The sequence below is a fragment of the Pelophylax lessonae genome (assembly GCF_965119305.1).
Source record: "Pelophylax lessonae genome assembly, chromosome: 11".
Classification (NCBI taxonomy): Eukaryota; Metazoa; Chordata; class Amphibia; order Anura; family Ranidae; genus Pelophylax; species Pelophylax lessonae.
The window spans coordinates 120,438,228-120,460,626 of record NC_138778.1 but is presented as its reverse complement, the minus strand read 5'-3'; the positions used below and the strand labels follow the sequence as shown (position 1 = coordinate 120,460,626).

Sequence of the window (22,399 nt, the reverse complement as noted above, 5' to 3'; positions counted from 1 at the left end):
ATGCTGTTATATTTAGTGTAACACTATATTTATATACACAGTTGCACAGTTATTCGCACGAGCACTTTATGATGTTATTTATTTATTAGCACAACTGATATTTATGTTTATGGTTTCGGTTTAAGCAGCGCAGGTACTTAGTTTTTCAGTATTGTTTGAAAGGTATCACCTTTTCTACCTAGCAGCAGCTTATGTATTTAATTTATTGATTTATTACTTAGTTATTGTTTTTATTTTTATTTATACTCACCGAACCGAGGTTTCCTAAGCGCAAGCCCCTCACACTCTATATATATATATATATATATATATATTATATATCATTTTTCTTTTAACATTAGGCACTATATACATTTTATATGAATATGATTATTTTACTATATTACATAGCCCCTGTTTAATTTATTCATAAATGATCTAGAGGAGGGGATATCTAGTACAATCTCAGTATTTGCAGATGATACTAAATTAGGCATGCCAATATCTTCTATGCAGGATGTGGAAATCTTGCAAGCAGACCTGAACAAAATAACGGGGTGGGCAACTACATGGCAGATGAGATTTAATGTAGAAAAATGTAAAGTAATGCACTTGGGGGCCAGAAACCAGAAAGCAAGCTACTCACTAGGGGGGGAACCTCTGGGTGAGTCTAGGATGGAAAGGGACCTGGGGGTACTGGTAGACAACAGGCTTGGAAGTGGCATGCAATGCCAAGCCGCTGCAAGCAAAGCCAACAGAATACTGGGATGTATAAAAAAGGGGATTCACTCCAGAAATAAAGAGATTATTCTCCCACTCTACAAGACTCTGGTCCGGCCACATCTGGAGTATTCTGTCCAGTTCTGGGCACCGGTCCTCAGGAAGGATGTGCTGGAACTGGAGAAAGTCCAGAGAAGGGCAACAAAAATAATTAGAGGAATGGAGGACATCAGCTATGAGGAAAGATTACAAGCACTGAACCTATTCTCTCTGGAGAAGAGACGATTGAGGGGGGATATGATATCAATGTACAAATACTGTACTGGTGACCCTAGCATAAGGAACAAACTATTCAGAGAAAGGAGATACAATAAGACACGTGGCCACTCACTAAAACTTGAGGAAAGGCGGTTTAACCTTAAAGTGCGTAAGGGGTTCTTCACTGTAAGAGCAGTAAGGATGTGGAATTCTCTTCCGCAAGCAGTCGTATCAGCGGGGAGCATTGATAGTTTCAAAAAACTATTGGATGGACACCTTAAAGACCACAACATACAGGGGTATACAATGTACGGTTAAAAGCAAACACACACACATCATAGGTTGAACTGGATGGACTTGTGTCTTTTTTCAGCCTCACTAACTATGTAACTATGTAACTATGTAACATACCCTTACATAATTTAAACTTTACTGTTGTTTATTTGTAGCCCGATCCTGATGAAGGGGGCCCCCAAAACACATGGCTTTGTGTTAGGGTCCTTTCACACGGCCGCTCCGTGTGTCCGCAAATCATCCAATCCGTTTGCGGATGATTTGCGGACATAATGTAAGTCTATGGCACTGCGGATGTCAGCGGAATACCATCCGCTGACATCCGATTTTCCTCCTTTCAGTTCTGTTCCGTTTTTACGAATGGAACAGAACCCCATTTTTCCTTCCGTGTAAAAAACGGAAAGGAAGGAAAATCGGATGTCAGCGGTGTCATTCGCTGACATACGCAGTGCCATATACTTACATTATGCCCGCATATCATCCGCAAACGGATGGGATGATATGCGGGCACACGGAGCGGATGACAGAAATGTCATCCGCTCCGTGGAAAAAAAAAAAAAAAAAGTCCTGCAGCGGACCTTTCACACGGAGCGGCCGTGTGAAAGGACCCTTAAAGTGTTATCTTACAATCAGACTTTGATCTCAGATTTTCTTATTGTGAATGATAGAAGTAACTGAGATGTGATCTCTACATTGTATTTGGTGTGCACTCACCGCTAAAGCAGCGTTCTTCTGCAGCTTGCTGAAAGGACTGTATTTGGGCTTTGGAGGTTTCCCAGCCAATCTGTCTTTGTGTCTTCTGCTGTTCATGTGCTGATACAAGAGAATAAAACAGATACTGGATTACTGATTCTGTTTGTCATAAGCAAAGAAAACACATGGACTTCTGTGTATGAGACATCGTAACTTGATTCAGTGATTTGGAGTAATTACATGCCCTTTTTATATATCACTTTTAAACCTTATAAAAATTTTCTGGAGATATGGAACTAGTTTTAGCTTTGGATAAAGTGGGGGAAGAGTTACAATTTCTATCAGGCTTTTATATTTGTCTGTGATTACACTAAAGGCCCGTACACACAAGTGGAAATTCAGCCGGGAACTTTCGTCCGACGACCGATCTGCCGATTTTCGGTTTGTTAGTATGGTAATTGAAGAGACAAGGACTCACTGCTCAAGGTGGTGTAATTGCCTGATGACTCACTCCGTGGAAACTTGATAAAGGAAAAGGAATTGGGAGCACTCCAGGTTGAGTCAAAATCCAGATTTATTGACTGGACATCCAAATATGAAAATCGTGACAAGGTAGACGCGTTTTGATTTTGTTAGTATGGTGCTCTCGACAACCGAATCCGACTTTTCAGGCCGAAAAAATCCTGGTGTGCAGGCTATAAAATTTTTGTCCTCCGTCAAAACACGTCCAATTTTCGTCTCATTAGTACAGATTTCGATGGGGAAAAATCTTGTGAGCAGGACTAGGCATGCTCAGAGATGAAAGAACACAAAGAAATCAATCCAACACATGACATCACTTCTGAAGTAGAATTCTGTCCTGCGGGAAAATTTGTTTGCAGTCTAGAGCACATTCCAACCAACAAAACACCACTCTGGACAAAAGACGGATGACCGGTCGGCGGAAATTCGTTGCGTGTGTACGAGGCTTTAGGCTCCTTTCACACGGGCTTTCTGATCCGGTCCATCTGTCAGTTTTTCAGGCGGACCGGATCGAATGCTCCATGCACCTCTATGGAGCAGCGGATGTCAGTGGTGACATGTCCGCTGACACCCGCTGCTATCCGATCCGATGTGGTCCATGAAATTCAGACGGATGGAAACCCTATTCTCCATCCGTCTGAAGGATCAGATCGGATGAAAACAAACAGGTGGTCCATTTTCATCCGATCTCCCATAGAGGAGAGCGGGGATCTAACAGCTTTGTCTGTGCAAAGTAAGTGGAGACGGAGCTGTCATCCACCTGCTCAGCAGGGATCGGGCAGAAAGCACATGTGAAAGGGACCTAAGGAGACTTACCGTCACTTTCTGTCCCTCTGACATCAGTAGAAGAAATGGAAGGAGCAGTTGTTACCAAGACAGGAAGCTCGGACAACAAAAAGAACATTGTTTTACTCTCCTCACTTCTCTAAAAATAGTTTTTTTTTATGTCCCTATTGTAGAGATTTCCCATTCGCTATCTTGACAAGAAGTCAGGGAAATCTCCAGAATTGGGGCACAAACGGCAATAAATAAAATGTGAAAGGATCAAACCTTTCCCCACCATACCCAAAATGAAATAACACATTTGGTGTGAGTTGGGCTTCAAATAGATTGTTGTGAACTTATTACCTGCTATGCTATTTGTAAATCTGGTCATCCGCCTATGTAATTCACACTCTGCGCACATGTCAAACACAAGGCCCATGGGCCGAATCTGGCCCACCAGGTTATTTCATGGGGCCCTCAAACCTCTCCTGCAGCTGTAGCACTCCCCTCATCTCTGCCCCTACTTTGTCTCAGCAGTTGGCAGCAGAGAGGAGGACAAAACATCTTTGCCAGATCCTGCGCTTCTCCGTTCAGCCATGGAGTGGCTCATCTCTGCCTAACATCTGTCTCAGCAGTCTGCAGTAGAGAGGAGGACAGAGCTCCTCCTACAGATCCTGAGCCTCTCTGTGCAGTTGCAGTACCCATTCGTCTCTGCCCCCCCTGGTCTCCGCATCCAGCAGCTGGCTCCAGTCCTTCTCCAGACCCTGCACTTTCTACTTCCCAGCTCCACCCCCAGCTTTTTTCCAGCAGCAGCACAAGGTAAGGGGGGTGCACTGTGATGTAAGGGCGGTGGGGGCCTCTTGACTTCTTAAAGGGGGGGGGGCTTGACCTCTGATGTAAGGGGGAGCTCTGAATATCTAGTCTTATAGATACAACCAAGTCCTTTGAGGGCAACCTTGCTAATTTGGCCCGCAATGAAATTGAGTGAGACTCCTGCTATATTGCCACAATACATAGCTGGGAGTGTAACAATATTGCCCATCTTTAGTTTATTCTGCTACCTGTCTACTAATATTTTACTCTTTGTTTAAAAGGTTCCGACTTGCACATTTCTCTCAGAGGTCAGCTTCTAACAAATACAGACAAGACAAAACAGATTTGGGGGTATTGACCAAAAAAAGATCTGGAGCAGCTGTGCATGACAACCAATCAGCTTTTAACTTCAGCTTGTCCAATTCAGGTTTGAAACAAGATGCAGAATACTATGACAGGACTCTTATGGTGCTTTTCCACTGCATGGAACCGAACGGTTCGGCTCGCTTTTGTGCTTTTCCACTGCTGGTACCGCATGGTATGGTGTAGGAACGGTTCGGTACGGCGGCACTTTTCCACTGCATGGAACCAAACAGTACGGCTCTCTAAAACAGTACCACCTCGATTGTGGTTCTAAGAGGTACCATACCGGTACCATATCCTACAATCCTTTGCATGCAGTCACTACTAGCCACTGATTGGTCAGAGAATCGTTGTTATCCCACCCACTTAACTTTAGTACTACTTTAGTGGAAAAGCAAACCATACCAAACCGTTCCAACACCGTACCATGCGGTACCAGCAGTGGAAAAGCAAACCGGGCCAAGCAGGGCCGAGTAGAGCCAAGCCGGTACTTGCAGTGGAAAAGTGCCGTTAGGCACCTTCCCGATGGACTCCGTTTTGCTCAGTGGTGATTGATCCACCGATCCCCGCTAAGCAGCTGGATGACAGCTCTGTCTCCGCTTACCTTGCAGAGACAGATCTGTCAGAGCCCCTCTCCCCTCTATGGGAGATCTGATGAAAACGGAGCGCCTGTCCATTTTCATCCAATCTGATCCTCCAGACGGATGGAAAATAGGGTTTCCATCCGTCCAGATTTCAGGGACAGGATCGGATCGGATAGCAGCGGGTGTCAGCGGACATGTCTCTGCTGACATCCGCCGCTCCATAGGGCTGCATGGAGCATCCGATCTGAAAAACTGACAGGCGGACCTGATCGGAAAGCCCGTGCGAAAGGGGCCTTAAGGTGTGGCCCCTCAGTAACTTACGTACACAAAGGAGGAGATTTACTAAATATGGTGCACACAGAATCTGGTGCAGCTGTGCACGGTAGCCAATCACCTTCTAATGTCAACTTGTTCAGTTAAGCTTTGACAATAAAACCTGGAATGGAAACTGATTGGTTTCTATGCGAAGCTGCACCAGATTTTGTAAATCCCCGCCCCCCAAAGTGTGATAAAAACATTTTTTTTATCAATACAGGGGTACAAAATACATAAAATCCCAAGTTAAAAAATCATCCAAATAGCTTTGTGCATAACACCCATAAAGAGGCTACACCATGGACCAGTATAAAAATATCATCAAAACAATTTTACAATATCTGTAAATCCATATAAACAGTGTACTTTTAGTGGTCACATATTAAATTTGGCATCACTTGACAGATTTTTTACTTTTGCTTCCTCAGGAATAGGGTGCTTGCATGAAAGTATCCTGTGCAAGTTGGAAATTATTTAAAGTTACAAGTCTTGTAATGAGGCGTGGGGACTCCCCTGAAGCCTGGGAGGCACTAATAGAGGGGCATGGAAGGCATGCCAAGTAGGAGCACAAATGTGCTATTCGGCTGCAATGGAGGCAGGGGCGTAACTACAGGGGTTGCAATTGCAACCAGGCTCCATGCTCCAGGGGGCCTGTGCGGCTCCCCTGTACACCTGGATAGGGTAGGATAGGATGACACAATAGAGAACCAGGAAGGGTCGGTAAATATGTAATTTGCCAGCTCCTTCCTTTTCTGAATGGACAGAGTCATAGTCAGTGACATTGTAAAAAAAATGTAATAAAATGATAAAAATAATACAATTAAAATACCAAAAAATAAAAACTACTGACACCAGTGGGTGAACTAGCAGGATCGCAAAGGTCACACTTGCAACCGGGCCCTGGCATTCCACCACCGAGGGGAGGACCCAAGCTGGCAGGAAGGGGGCCCACTGCAGAACTTGTGAAAGGGTCCCGCAACAAGTGTAAAGGGCCCCAGGATCAGAGGGAGAGCCCCAGGCTTGAAGGGAAGGGCCCCAGCCAGGGGTCCGGGGGGCCCTTCATGGTTTCTTGCACCGGGGGCCCTGAAGGTCCTAGTTACGCCTCTGAATGGAGGCACACACAGTATATCCATCCATCCATGTCTCCATCATTAGAAATCACCCTTTGAAAAACACCCCTTAACATTTCTGGCCGTGGCCATCTTGAGTAAGGGTAAATGATTCATGTAGCATTTACTTCCTGCCCTTAGCTCAAGTATGCAGGCAGGAGAGTGTGCTGAGCTGTGAAAACTCCTCCTCCCCTCCTGAAGACTCCTGGAATGTATGACATCATTTGCCTAGGCAGGAAACCAGGAAGTAACTGAAGAAATGTAAAAAGGAAAGTTTAAAACAAGTAAATATGATATATATCTTTTTACTAACGCTAGCAGCATAATGGTTGAAAATAATCAATGTTGATTGGGAAAGTGAAGTTTCACTTTAAAAGTCCTGACATATTATTCTGTATCTTGTTTCCACTGCCTTTGGCATTGGTATGGGTTGTTGCTGATCCTTAGGGAGGCTGCTATTTTCTACTTTTAGTTCAGGTTTGAAAATGAAAGATAGGAGCTGATTGGTTGCTATGCACAGCTGCTACAGTGCCAATAAATTTCCATTGAGCTTGTTAGTGTTACTGTACTCCCCTTCCAGTTCTCAGTACCAGCGCTGTACAATGCAAGCTGCTTGGCTCATAGTCTATCGCTTCCAACTATCAGGAATATCGTTTATACATTTCAGGCAGGTATAACAGCAACTTTTGTTGAGAAAGAAAATAATTCCCCCTATGTTGAATATATACATTTTAAGCATGTAAGTAAGACTATCCTCCTGCTGGTTGATAAAAGGCACACACCTCCTGCATTTCATTCACTGACGGCATCCTATGTGCTAAGTGGGAGGTTCTGCCTGCCTTAGTTACATCATGAGCCCCCTGTTGTATAAAACTGCTAGGAAAAGCAGTAAGCAGATCACATAAACAGGCAAGCGGGCGGACAACAAAAGATATGTGCTGTTCATTGGGCAACTATGTGGCAAATGAGGTTTAATGTTGATAAATGTAAAGTTATGCACCTGGGGGGAAGAATATGCATGCATCATACATACTAGGGGGGAGTAGAACTGGGGGAATCCATAGCGGAGAAGGATCTGGGTGTTCTGGTAGATCATAAGCTTAATAATAGCATTAAATGCCAAGGTTCGGTTTCTAAAGCAAGCAGAGTCGTTTCTTGTATTAACAGAGGCATGGACTCCAGAGAGAGAGATATATTTTTGCCCCTGTACAAATCATTAGTAAGACCTCATCTGGAATATGCAGTTCAGTTTTGGGCACCAGTTCTCAAAAAGGATATCGGGGGACTGGAGAAAGTGCAGAGAAGGGCAACCAAACTGATAAGAGGCATGGAGGACCTAAGCTATGAGAAAAGATTAGAGGAACTGAATTTATTCTCTCTTGAGAAGAGGAGATTAAGGGGGGATATGATCAACATGTACAGTGCCTTGCAAAAGTGTTCGGCCCCCTTGAACTTTGCGACCTTTTGCCACATTTCAGGCTTCAAACATTGTAGTGTATTAACACAGACAGGCTGTACAGGTTGCTTCTTTATTCACTGCACATCAGCATGCAACTAACTTCAGCCACACCCAGCTCCCATACATATACATAATTGTAACATTTTGCAGACAGCAACTTAACCCGTTGCTTACCATACTACATTCCCTCCTCTCTTTGAATAAAACATAACATGCACAACGTATTAATAATATTAACAAAATGCATGGATGAACAACTAAAAATTTAAACTATAAACTCCTGACTATACACATAGTCCTTAAGGTAGGCCGGTGGATTTGTTTCTCGTTTTTCTCTTGGCCATTCCGATGTGGATGGTGTGGATTGAAGTCTGGATCACTGGCAGTATCATCACTACTCTTTGCCTGTTCGCCATCTTCCGTTACTTGACCTTCTGACTCAATAAATTTCTTTTCACAAATGAGGAATTACGCACTTTTGTGTGTCCATCTAAATCCTCTAAAACCACTTGAGTACCTCTTTTCTCCTTTACAACATAAGGCTCAGGTTCAAAGGACGGAGCCAGTTTGTTAAACCGATCACTTTGAAGCAACACCTTATCACCCTGTTGAAGGCCACTAGGTTGACAATGGCGGCGGTGGTTTGCATACTGTTCAGCCCGGATCTTCCTTTCCTCATCAATATGCCGAAAAGGTTTCTGACTTGTAGGAGGACCCCCAATGTCTGGCAATTTTGTCCTGAATTTGCGACCACAAAGAAGTTCCGCAGGACTAACGCCAGTGACAGTATGCGGAGTTGTGCGATAAGCCAAAAGAAAACGCCACAGTTCCTTTTTCCAGTCTCTTCTCTCTAAATGAGCAATCCGCAAAGCTTTCAGCAAGGTTCGATTCTGGGGTTCCACTTCCCCGTTAGCCTGTGGCCAGTATGGAGTTGTACGATGATGTTTAATAGCATTTGATTTCAGATAATCCTGAAATTCCTGAGAAGTAAATTGGGCACCATTATCACTCACAATCCGTTTAGGCAACCCATGAGATGCAAAAATGCTCTCCAACCCCTCAATTACAGTTGAAGATGTAGCTTTAGTGAGAACTACCACCTCTTGCCACCTTGAATAATAGTCCACAACAACTAAAAGATGGTGTCCAGATGGAATGTCGCACAGATCAATGGCTAAATCTTCCCATGGTCCCTCAGGTAGAACAGTGTGAGTTACTGGTTCTGGTTTAGGTTTGCTGCCCACCAACTGACATGCTCGACATGAAGAAACCAAACGTTCCACATCCTTGTCAATTCCTGGCCACAAGACTTTCTCACGTAATCTTTGTTTGGTGCGTACAATGCCTTGATGGCCCTCATGGGCTAAATGTAATGTACGTTTCCGTAAATCTTTAGGCATCACAATACGATTGCCACGTAGAACTAGTTGTCCTGCAATACTCAGCTCTTGTTTGATTCTGTGATAGCTTGGGTCACAATCCACCCAAACCCCTTGTCTTACACATTTTCTCAACCGAGCAATTTCCGGATCCACAGATGACAATTCTTCAACCTCCCGCGGTGTCAATGCCTGAGGCATGGCGTTAGTAGCCACAAAACGAATGTACTCTTCTGCCAGGTTATGAACAGGTGCAGAAGACTGAGGCAATCTGGAAAGTGCATCTGCCGCATTAGTCGGTCCAGGTCTGTACCGCACTGTAAAGCGATATGGTAACAATCTGAGAACCCATCTCTCAATTCTGGCGGATGGTTTTGAGCGTGGCGAATATATCACTTCCAGAGGCTTGTGGTCTGTGATGATTTCAAAATCAAGGCCGTAGAGATAGGTGTGAAACCTTTCACATCCCCAAACAACAGCCAAAGCTTCTTTCTCGGTCTGAGAATAACGTCTCTCTACATCAGTGAGGGATCTGCTTGCATACTGAATAGGCCTGTAATCGCCTGTGCATTGTCTCTGAACCAAGATGGCGCCTAACCCCACAGGGCTAGCATCGACAATAACTTGGGTGTGTGCGGTAGGATTGAAATAAGCCAAAGTTGTGGCGCAAGTCAGCCGTCTCTTAAGTTCATCAAATGCACCTTGTTCCAAAAAGCCCCACTTCCAAGGGACTGCTTTGCGAGTCAAAACTCTCAAAGGTTCACTGACAGTCGCCATATCTGGAATAAACTTGGCACAGTAATTCACTAGCCCAAGAAAACTGCGTACTTCTGCAGGGTTTTCAGGATTTCTGGCATCAGACACAGCTTTAATTTTACAGTCCTCCGGACCAATGCCCCTGTCAGACAGCACATGGCCCATAAAAGTCATTTTATTCATTTGAAATGTGCATTTCTTCTCATTTAATGTTAACCCTTTCTCCTTCAAGCGATTTAGCACTGCACGGAGACGTTCATTGTGCTCCTGTGTGTTTGTTCCCCACACAATTATATCATCAGAAATGTTATGCGTGCCTTCACAACCATGTAGCACTTGCTGAATCACATGTTGATAGGCCTCCGGTGCGGACGATACGCCAAACATCAACCTCTTGTATCTAAAAAGACCTTTATGGCTTGCAAATGTAGTGATGACTCTAGATGCTGGGGTCAATTCAATCTGATGATAACCCCATTTCAAATCCAGTTTACTGAAGACACTTGCCCCATTCATTGCATGTAGAACATCTTCAATAGTGGGAATTGGATGTCTCTCTCTCTGCACAGCTTGGTTAGCACATCTCATGTCCACACAAATCCGAATATCTGTGCCCTTTGGTACAACAACTAACGGCGATACCCACGGAGTGGGCCCTTCCACAGGTTCAATAATGTCAAGGTCTAGCAGCTCTGCCAGTTTGTGCTCAACAGGTGATCTCAGGCTATAAGGAAGTCTGCGTACTGGCTGTGCAATAGGCTTTACATGTGGATCAATGTGAAGCTCCAACTGAAAATCCTTTAATTTTCCAAACCCAGAGAAGCAATCTTTAAATTCCTCTTTCAATGCAGAAATAGCAGGAGACACCATATTCACTCATGCGCTGCCTACATCACGGCCAATCTGTAACACCCCTAGTGCCATTGCGGTTTGACGACCAAGCAGAGGCGACCCTGTGCCATCTACAACATAGAATTCGGTCTGCAATGGAGGACCAGTCTCATGTGTTTGAACAGAGGTATAAAATTTGCCTTTAAGTTGCAGTGGTGTACTGGAGCCATAAGTATAAATCTGTTTAGTGGTGTTACACAATTTAAGGTGATTTTCTCTGCCATTAAGACTGTGCCAAGAAGCCAAGTCCATAACATTGCATGTAGCTCCAGAGTCAATCAACACTGACACATCTGTATTTCCAATCTTAATGGTTAATGTCCCGGCTTGCAGAGAACACAGGGAGAATATAAATTCACAGTCAGGAGCACTCTCTTTATCCTCAGCTATAACATTTACTTGTGCAGATTGTCCTTTGGTTTTGTTATCTCTGGTTGTACTTCTACACACAGCTGCAAAATGACCTGTCTTTCCACAAGCATAGCACATTTTATTCTGTACCACAGTGCAGTCCTGACTTGTGTGTCCCGCCCTGCCCCATTTATTGCAGGTGATATGTAAAGTCCTCTTTGGAAAACTCTCTTTCCTACTCCAGATATTCCTATTATTATAGGTAGGTTTGGATACTGTATTGACAGATGCAGTGTTCTTGGTTTCAATATGCAGAGCCTGGAGCTCAGACAGTTCAATGGCTCTTGCAATCTCCTGCAGACTAGTAAGTGTGAGACTAGGTTCTCTCAATAATCTCCTCCTGAGGTGCACAGATGTGCATTTCTCTATGACCTGATCTCTGATTATCTCCTCAGTTACAGTCCCAAAATCACAAGACTTTGCCAGATATTTCAGCCTAGTCACATAACTGTCTGTGGTTTCTCCCAGTTCTTGCACAGCCTGTCTAAACTTATATCTTTCATAGGGAATATTTTTCTTTGGCTCAAAGTACTCACTCAGTCTATTCATGGCTGTCTCATAGTCTGAATCTTCCCCTGTTGCTCCCAGGGTTTCAAAAATGTCCTGAACTTGAGGTCCAGCTAGATGCAGCAGCATGGCTCTCTTCTGAGCAGGTGCAGTCACTCCTGTGGCTATAACATAGAGCTGAAATCCCTTCTTCCACTTGTCCCAGCGCTGTGAGAGACTAGTGTGGTCTCCAGACACATCAAACGGTCCGATAGCCGGTAAATCCAGAAAGCTAGCCATCCTCGTCGCCAAAATGTAGTGTATTAACACAGACAGGCTGTACAGGTTGCTTCTTTATTCACTGCACATCAGCATGCAACTAACTTCAGCCACACCCAGCTCCCAGACATATACATAATTGTAACATTTTGCAGACAGCAACTTAACCCGTTGCTTACCATACTACAAACATAAAGATATAAAACTGTAATTTTTTGTGAAGAATCAACAACAAGTGGGACACAATCATGAAGTGGAACGAAATTTATTGGATAATTCAAACTTTGTTAACAAATAAAAAACTGAAAAATTGGGCATGTAAAATTATTCAGCCCCTTTACTTTCAGTGCAGCAAACTCTTTCCAGAAGTTCAGTGAGGATCTCTGAATGATCCAATGTTGACCTAAATGACTAATGATGATAAATAGAATCCACCTGTGTGTAATCAAGTCTCCGTATAAATGCACCTGCACTGTGATAGTCTCAGAGGTCCGTTTAAAGCGCAGAGAGCATCATGAAGAACAAGGAACACCCCAGGCAGGTCCGGGTTACTGTTGTGGAGAAGTTTAAAGCCAGATTTTGATACAAAAAGATTTCTCAAGCTTTAAACATCCCAAGGAGCACTGTGCAAGCGATAATATTGAAATGGAAGGAGTATCAGACCACTGCAAATCTACAAAGACCTGGCTGTCCCTCTAAACTTTCAGCTCATACAAGGAGAAGACTGATCAGAGATGCAGCCAAGAGGCCCATGATCACTCTGGATGAACTGCAGAGATCTACAGCTGAGGTGGGAGACTCTGTCCATAGGACAACAATCAGTCGTATACTGCACAAATCTGGCCTTTATGGAAGAGTGGCAAGAAGAAAGCCATTTCTTAAAGATATCCATAAAAAGTGTGGTTTAAAGTTTGCCACAAGCCACCTGGGAGACGCACCAAACACGTGGAAGAAGGTGCTCTGGTCAGATGAAACCAAAATCAAACTTTTTGGCAACAATGCAAAACGTTATGTTTGGCGTAAAAGCAACACAGCTCATCACCCTGAACACACCATCCCCACTGTCAAACATGGTGGTGGCAGCATCATGGTTTGGGCCTGCTTTTCTTCAGCAGGGACAGGGAAGATGATTAAAATTGATGGGAAGATGGATGGAGCCAAATACAGGACCATTCTGGAAGAAAACCTGATGGAGTCTGCAAAAGACCTGAGACTGGGACGGAGATTTGTCTTCCAACAAGACAATGATCCAAAACATAAAGCAAAATCTACAATGGAATGGTTCACAAATAAACATATCCGGGTGTTAGAATGGCCAAGTCAAAGTCCAGACCTGAATCTAATCGAGAATCTGTGGAAAGAACTGAAAACTGCTGTTCACAAACGCACTCCATCCAACCTCACTGAGCTCGAGCTGTTTTGCAAGGAGGAATGGGCAAAAATTTCAGTCTCTCGATGTGCAAAACTGATAGAGACATACCCCCAGCGACTTACAGCTGTAATCGCAGCAAAAGGTGGCGCTACAAAGTATTAACTTAAGGGGGCTGAATAATTTTGCACGCCCAATTTTTCAGTTTTTTATTTGTTAACAAAGTTTAAAATATCCAATAAATTTTGTTCCACTTCATGATTGTGTCCCACTTGTTGTTGATTCTTCACAAAAAATTACAGTTTTATATCTTTATGTTTGAAGCCTGAAATGTGGCAAAAGGTCGCAAAGTTCAAGGGGGCCGAATACTTTTGCAAGGCACTGTATAAATACATAAGGGGTCCAAATATTGAACTTGGTGTTGAGTTATTCATTTGAAGGTCAACACAGAGGACAAGGGGGCACTCTTTAAGTCTAGAGGAAAACAGATTTCGTCTCCAAATACGGAAAGGTTTCTTCACCGTAAGAGTTGTGAAAATGTGGAATAGACTCCCTCCAGAGGTGGTTCTGGTTAGCTCACTAGATTGCTTTAAAAAGGCCTGGATTCTTTCCTAGGTGTACATAATATAAATGGGTACTAATATTTATAGGTAAAGTTGATCCAGGGAATATCTGATTGCCTCTCGGGGGATCAGGAAGGAATTTTTTCCCCTGCTGTAGCAAATTGGATCATGCTTTGCTGGGGTTTTTTTCGCCTTTCTCTGGATCAACTGCAGGTATAGGATTGTGTATATGGGATTGTACGGTTGGGTTTTCTTTACTGTTTTTTTTTTTTTTTTATTGGTTGAGCCAGATGAACTTGTGTATTTCTTCAACCTGACTAACTATGTAACCCCAACCTTTCCCAAAATAGCTTGACAGCACCTCACTGTATGGTTTCAAATTATCCAAAAGCCTGCACTAAACAGCATTGTTCAAAAAGAATCAACTTTATTGCATCTGCATTGCAAGATACTGTACGTGCAGTGCAAAATGTAAAAAAAAAAAAAACCTGGCTAATAAATTTCAGTCATACCCAGCCATAAAGTGAAAGAAAAGCCTAATTGTATCTATTCTTAAAAATCTTCACACCCCCTCCTCAAACCCAGCCTTTTTCAACCAGGGTGCCGTGGCACCCTGTGGTGCCTTCTGTGATCTTCAAGGGTGCCAGGGCAAAATGAAAAAACACTGCCCCAAGTTTCCCAAAGTTGTCAGCAAGCAGGTGGATCTGTGCAGCATTACAACCTCGGGCACCGTGCATACCAGCTGCTGGGATTCTAATAAATTATAATGTCATAAATTGATAAGACATTGAGCACCCAAGGATGTCCTTGTTTGCCCTTCTCAGTCTGCACTGGGTCACATTAGCTGAATGAGGGAGGGAAACTGGGGGAGAGGAGAAACACTGGAATACTAGTCAGTGCCAGTGTGCAAGGGTGTGTAAAATAAATAATCTTAAATGTTGGGTGTCCTACGTGTGTCGATGCAGCTGCAATATGTAAAACCATTTATTTATTTTTACATAATAGAATGGGGTGCCAAGAGACTGTGCATCATTTTAAAGGGTGTCCCGACTGTAAAAATGTTGAGAAACACTGCTCTAACCTTTCCTATCTAATCTGTATAAAAAGATCTGTATACTTCCCTTTTGCTACCTGTTTCGGTCTAGTCATGTGACCCTTCATCTCTGTGTAAGGGAGCACTCATCAACAGCCCTTGGGCTCCTGGGAGCCATGACATCATCTGTAGGCTCCCATAGCTAGGCATTTTTAGTGATTCCCTCCTCTCCCCTGCAGTAGCCACAGCTCTGGCAGTCCTGTGTCAATGAGCAGCTCCTGCAGGAGAGAGGAGGGAGCACTAACAATGGCTGGGCTATGGGAGCCAAGGAGTGGTGTCATGGCTCCTGGAACTAAGAGCTATTGTTGAGCATTCCCTTACACAGAGCTGCTGGATCATGACCAAGCCAGAATGGATTAAAAGGTAGGTGTGCAGATCATTAATATACAGGCTAGCCAGGCAGGGCCATAGATAAGTGGGGTACCACCTGTCCTGTATGGGGCTTGGGCCAGCAGGGGGGCCCTGGCAGCAGAGCAAGCTGAATGTGGGCAGGGAGAGTAATCGGTGTGGAATGGGGGCAATTATTAAAACCAATCCCCTGTGTGGCTCTCTCTGCAGCAGCTGAAAGCTGGCTTCTTCTCCTCTCCCTCCCATTGGCTTTCAGCTGCTGCAGAGAGAGCCATAGAAAGTATCAACTTCCCTCCTCTTCTTCCCGCCGGCAGCTGCAAGCACACAATAGGATCCTTCAAGATTGAGAGTGGGGGAAATGTTAGGTAAATATGTCATATATTTACCAGCCCCTTCTTTTCCTGATTGAACACAATGGGTGATCGATACCAATTACTCACTGTGTTCATTCATAACTGAAGCGTTGGCTGTATGGGGCCCTGTGTCAGATTGTCTGTATGGGGCCCTGTGGTTTCTAACAACAGCCCTGTAGGCAGGGTAGGTAGGAGGAGTGGGGAAGGGACATATTTAAAGCGGAGTTCCACCCAAAAGTGGAACTTCCGCTTTAGGTAGTGCTAACCCCCTGACATGCCACATTTGGCATGTCATTTTTTGGGGGGGGGGGGAGCGGGTACATAGTTTTGACAGGTACCCGCTCCCACTTCCGCTCGGAGCGCCGCGGCGCCCTGAGCAGAAGTTCTCCTCTCCCCCTCCCTCCCTCCCTGCAATCTTCTGGGACATGTCAGAGGTCCCAGAAGATTGCCCGCCAATCACGACGCGTAGCGCAACTCGCGCATGCGCAGTGCGTACCCGGCTGTGAAGCCGCAAACTGTCACAGCCGGGTGCCCACACCAGTGATGCCAGCGCCGGAGAGCAGAGAGGGAGAAGAGCGAGGCTTCGGGCGGCCGCATTGCTGGACCGTTAGACAGGTGAGTGTGTTAGGCTGGAACTCCGCTTTAAGAATAGATATAGTTAGGCTTTTCTTTCACTTTAAGCTGAACTAACACCACCCTGCTGGATGAAGGAGATTAATCACTTGTTGGATCTCTACTGCCAGCTATTGTATTCTGAAAGCTGGCACCCGTGGCTGTCACAATACCCGAACCATGCCACCAGTCAAATGTTATCCTGGAAGTGCAAATTTAGCGGATGAACTCTAATGGACTTTTTAGGCACCAGAATACACAGGTGATCTACAAAAATAAGTTTTTTTATTGCAAATGGATTAAAATACACAAATTATTATACATATAATATTGTTGTGAATACTACTCAGAAGAACCACATATCACCACCAAAACCATCAATATGGCCACATCATACCCATGTAATTATACCAGTAAGTTACTTGTGGTTCTCCTGAGTAGTATTCACAAGAATGTGTATTATGTATTTGAATCCATTTGTAATAAAATCTTTATTTTTTAGATCACTTGTGTATTCTGGTCCATTAGAGTTTATCCACTAAATTTGCAAATTAATTTGGGATGTGGCACTTTTATACTATGTTTGCATCCACAGTGCCCCCCTGTGGTGATGCCTTTATTCTCTATGTATCCTGGAAGTGAGTTGAGTAGATATGAGGGTCAACTTACCTGTTTGAGCTGGGTTTCAGAGTTGACGTGGATCTCACACACGGGGCAGTTAAAGGCTTTGTTCTGGATGCCAATGCTGCTCTTGTTGCCAATTCTCTTAGGTTTTCGGGTAGCACGGCCCAGTGCTTTGCCCCTGCTCCTCCTCGGGTGAGTGCTTTGTCCGTCCAAGATGGATTTATGCTTTGCACCTGTTACAATAACAATATATTACTACCACGTGTCCTGATCTTTTTAAGTTGAGTGGTTTGTAAACATTCATAGCGTTCATTTGCTCTTCCCACAGCCCATAACATAATGACTTTTGATGCATATACAATCCCCCATACAGATGTCCAAATGCTGCTCAATTCACTTACAACTGGACTAGGAAAATCTGGGCTGTGTGATGTGGTCGAGCAGTGTAAACCTCAGGACTGGATGGACAGAAATACAATTTCTTTGACAGTGAATTTAGCTCTTTGCCTGGAGTTCAGATTTAAAATGTAGTTTATAAATACATAGAAGGAAGATTTTTCCCTGCTGCAGCTCATTAGCACTTACAGCCCCCACTGTATGCCTGGTTAGTGAAAGGTGAAACAGAAGATGGGCTAATCTCTGTTCTCTCCTCCTATCAGTATGATACTTGCACTGAAGCACAACTAATTGGATCTTTGTTTCCTTGCTTTACTCTAACCCAGTCTAAGCTTTGTTGTGCAGCAACTGTAAGACGCATGTGTGACTGTACTCACCGTCACTGGGAGTGAAAGACAGATACTTAATGGACACTGAGAAATGGTTTGGATAACTTCAAATGGGAGAGTAATATTTATCAACAATATCTCTCAAGAAATATTACGATTTAATCCCAAGTTACACTGTGAGACCTATACTATAGCCTGTTGCCATAAAGTCTGTGACTCCTAAATAATCAAAGCAATGCTTAGATGTTGAGATGATGTGTATTGTATTTCAGAAGTGGGGACGGCCTTCTGCTAGTTAATTGGCTCAGGTTGATTGAATAATTGTCATCTGTTAGTTGCTGAGTGGAAATAGTATACAGTTTGTGTTGGTTGTTCTTTAGATATGTTAATTATATTTGTGTATACAATTTCATCTGCATATGATAATGTAATCAGGCAACCCCTTACCTTATGGGATAATTTGATCAGGAGGGGGATGTGCTCATGTGTGAATAAATTGAGTGTGAAACTGTTCAATAAAGCAGGAATTTCCAGTACAAGCTAAGTTGTCGGCTAGCTTTGTATGGGGCGGCTGGGAAAATCTGATATCTATGTTCACGACTGGGAGGAAGCCGTATACTGAAGGAAGTCCACAAGTACAGTGCGGTTGCGGTTCCGTTACAGCATGTACCAAGTCACAACTAGGTACTTAAACTACTTGCATTTACAAATATACATTTAAGGATGTATAAATGACTACAAAGATGCACTAATTTGTCACTTTTGTATGTACCTACCTGGAGTTCTGCTTTTATGTTAGGATTTGCAGGACAGAAGAAAATGGCAACATAATCTTCAACTATGTTTAAAGTGCAACCTTTATTAGAATAGTTCTCTAATCCACTCTGACTCCTCCTGAACTATAATGCACTAACACCCCACACCCTAGCTTCTTACTCACCCCAGTGGTGGAGCTGCGTCCTGATGCAATGTTTACTCCACATTGGCATAATGACTCAATTGTATTGATTGCACCTGTGCAGATGGGACAAGTCCCCATGTATTGGGTAGCTCCAGCACCCCGGCCCCATACAGGCCTATAACAGCTCAAGGTGCAGGCCTGATTAGCACAGAAGATAATTTCTGCAAAGTGGAGGAAGCACTGTAGCAGGGCAACGCTCCCTATCTTGATCCAGCATTGTGCACATTTGCAGCAGCTTTCTCCTCTGGCTCCCTGCTATTGGAGTGTGGAGTGGGGTGAATCTTGGTGTCTGTGACTATAGACACAGGCAGCACGGCTCGGGATTGAGCACACAGGTGTACCACAATAGAAAGCAGCTTCCTATGATGTCACTTCGAGAAGAGGAGAAGCCAGGCACAGCGGCAGGGGATCCAAGAGTAGGTAAGTATAACATTCTTGTTATTTTAAAAGAAAGAAAAATTGACTTTACAAATGCTTTTAATGTATTTTGGCCCATGTCCATGAGTCTATTTTTGTCTGTGCTATTACCTTGCATTTCTTAAAGCGGAGTTCCGGCCACCCAAAAAAAATTTCAATGAAAATACCCCCGGGACAGTCAGGGCTAGTGCATTCCACAATGGATAGCCTCTGATCCGTCCCGGTTCGCACTTACCTACAAGAAGAAATCCTTACTTTGAAAATTTCTTCTCCAGCGCTGCCATCTCAGGTGTGGGCAGCTTGAAGCCAGCGCGATCCTCTTCTGTGTCCTCTTCGGTCCCACGATGCACTGTGCCGGCCCCGCCGTCACTTCCGGGGCTGCAGCTTCATCCCTGCACAGCTTCTGGGCATGCCCAGAAGCTGTTTAGCAAGGTATGACGCACCTGCACCGGAACTGACGTCGGGGCCGGTGCAGGCGCATTGATTCCTGGGAGCGATGACGTTCAGCTCCCAGGAATCATTGCAAAGCGGAAGTGACGGCGCGCCGTGGCCGCCGAGGGAGGAAGTGGAAGAAAGGGGAGTATATTTTTCTGCAATTGAAAGGTAAGTAAAAAAAAAAATCGTAACTATCCATTTCTGTTTCAGGTAACCATAAGCAAGCGGATGGCCCAAAATCGACATAGTCGATTTTGTGGCCAGAACTCCGCTTTAAAGTTGGTGACAGGGTTACTTTGTAGATTTTGCTACATTTTTTACAGATTTTTTTTTTTTTTTTTAATGATACACAGAAGTATACTCTGGGTTTTAAGGGATATTTGCAAATACAGTAAACCCCCCTCCATTGCGGGGGTTACGTTCCGGACCCAGCCGCGAAAAGTGAAATTCTGCGAAATAGAAAAACCCTATTAAAATGCATTGTAGGCATGTTTTTTTACTGTCACTGTACGTGTAAAAGCATTTTAAGGTCTTTAAACACACTTTTAAAACAATAGAAACTCATTTAAACACATAAAAGATACTGAGAGACATAGCAAGAGCTATGGAAAACACAAAAATATTTAATTTTTTAATGATTTATATAGTAAAATAACATTACAAAAAAAAACGCAATATACCGGGACCGCAAAAACTGAACCGCGATGGAGCGGGGGATTACTGTATACTATTGAATACATAGAAGTGGAACCATTTACTTATTTATAGGTGTCAATACCTTTCACAAGTGTAGAGAGATGACATTGCAATAATGTCGCCACTACTAACCACCACCACTACTGTCGCCACTACTAACCAGCATTATGAGCCTCCAGTTGAGATGCTGAGTTCACAGTAACCTTGCAGGTGGAACAGTATAGGTGCTCTCTATTCTTTTTTTCTTTCTCACTGTCCTGAGTGGAAACACAGTTTTCTTCAGAGGCCTTCTCTGGACTATATGGTTCCTCTGGAGCCAGGGACCCGGTATCCATTAACTCAGCACTGCTGTCCAAGGTCCCTGGAGAGGCACATTCCTCCTCCTGATCAATGGTCTGAGGTTCAGGTGTTGGACTGTGGTGGCTTGGCTCCATGTCCACTTCGCTAAGCCTGGTCATTTCAGCTGGTGCATCTGTTGCTACAAGAAAACAAAAAGAAGCACACAATTACAAACTAAAAGCACTATAGTGTGATTAGGAGCATACCATAAGCCTCCAAAAGATCTCCTTTTGTAGCAATCTAAAAGAAAATTCCTATAATTTCTATTTCTCCTGACCATAATGACAAACTAAATTGAAATAATGCACGGGTTGCAAATCATCACAACGTGATGGACTTTTTTTTCCAGAGAAATGCATTTCTTTTGATACGATGGATATTTAAAAAACATGATCCAGAAAAAGTGCCAGACTAATACCAGAAATGTAAAAAGAAAATGTAAAATACTGTTTATTTCTATTATTGTTTTTTTTTTAATTTTATCAAGAAAGGACCAAAGAAGGAAAGTAACTAAACATGGCAATTCATAACCAATGATTCATAACACAAAGTGCGATCCTCTCGAAAAGTAACATTAGATTGATTGCCATTTTTTCACATACTGTTAGGACTGGAGGACAAGACGAGAGACAGAGTATGTTGAAGTGCCATTTGGTGGGAACCAAAGACAACCATGTGGGTGCCAGAAACCAGAAAGCAAGCTACTCACTAGGGGGGGAACCTCTGGGTGAGTCTAGGATGGAAAAGGACTTGGGGGTACTGGTAGACAACAGGCTTGGCAGTGGCATGCGATGCCAAGCTGCTGCAAGCAAAGCCAACAGAATACTGGGATGTATAAAAAAGGGGATTCACTCCAGAAATAAAGAGATTATTCTCCCACTCTACAAGACTCTGGTCCGACCACATCTGGAGTATGCTGTCCAGTTCTGGGCACCGGTCCTCAGGAAGGATGTGCTGGAACTGGTAAGAGTCCAGAGAAGGGCAACAAAAATAATTAGGGGAATGGAGGACATCAGCTATGAGGAAAGACTACAAGCACTGAACCTATTCTCTCTGGAGAAGAGACGATTGAGGGGGGATATGATATCAATGTACAAATACTGTACTGGCGACCCTAGCATAAGGAACAAACTATTCAGAGAAAGGGAATACAACAAGACACGTGGCCACTCACTAAAACTAGAGGAAAGGCGGTTTAACCTTAAAATACGTAAGGGGTTCTTCACTGTCAGAGCAGTAAGGATGTGGAATTCTTCTCCGCAAACAGTCGTATCAGCAGGGAGCAATGATAGTTTCCAAAAAGGATTAGATGGGCACCTTAAAGACCACAACATACAGGGGTATACAATGTACAGTTAACAGCAAACACACACACACACATCATAGGTTGAACTGGATGGACTGATGTCTTTTTTCAACCTCACTAACTATGTAACTATATGTAACTATGTTAAAGGAAACCTGCCACGAGATAAACATGAAGGTTGTGTACCGGTTTTGTACAGAATGCTAGGGATGGGTCAAGGCAATCCTTACAGTCTGTCCAACATTGGAAAGTACTTATATGGCCTCTTGCACATTGCAGCTTGAAAAAGCTTAGTGCAGCATTTTTTTTTACTGATCTAGTATGCGTTGCATATTCTTGAGTAAAAAAATAGAAATATCTGCATTCCCGGTCAGTATTTTGCACCAGTATGTGCAAATGTGAGCAAATACGTGCATATGAGCCTTTTCCCTAGGAATCTATTGAGTGCGTGAATGAGCATATACGCACATAAATACGTGCGA

The 22,399-nt window shown here is 43.7% G+C and overlaps 1 protein-coding gene across 2 annotated transcripts in view; it reads right to left on the bottom strand.

The window, feature by feature from the left end:
• Nucleotides 1-22,399, bottom strand: part of ZNF385C (zinc finger protein 385C) — a 330,357-nt gene that overhangs the window by 9,416 nt on the left and 298,542 nt on the right. For both annotated transcript variants that reach the window (XM_082271505.1, XM_082271506.1), the window contains 3 exons: nucleotides 20,433-20,750; nucleotides 17,084-17,271; nucleotides 1,966-2,064 (listed from right to left, as the gene is read on the bottom strand). In XM_082271505.1, the coding sequence (XP_082127631.1) occupies nucleotides 1,966-2,064; nucleotides 17,084-17,271; nucleotides 20,433-20,750 (605 nt within the window). The remainder of the gene's footprint in view (nucleotides 1-1,965; nucleotides 2,065-17,083; nucleotides 17,272-20,432; nucleotides 20,751-22,399) is intronic.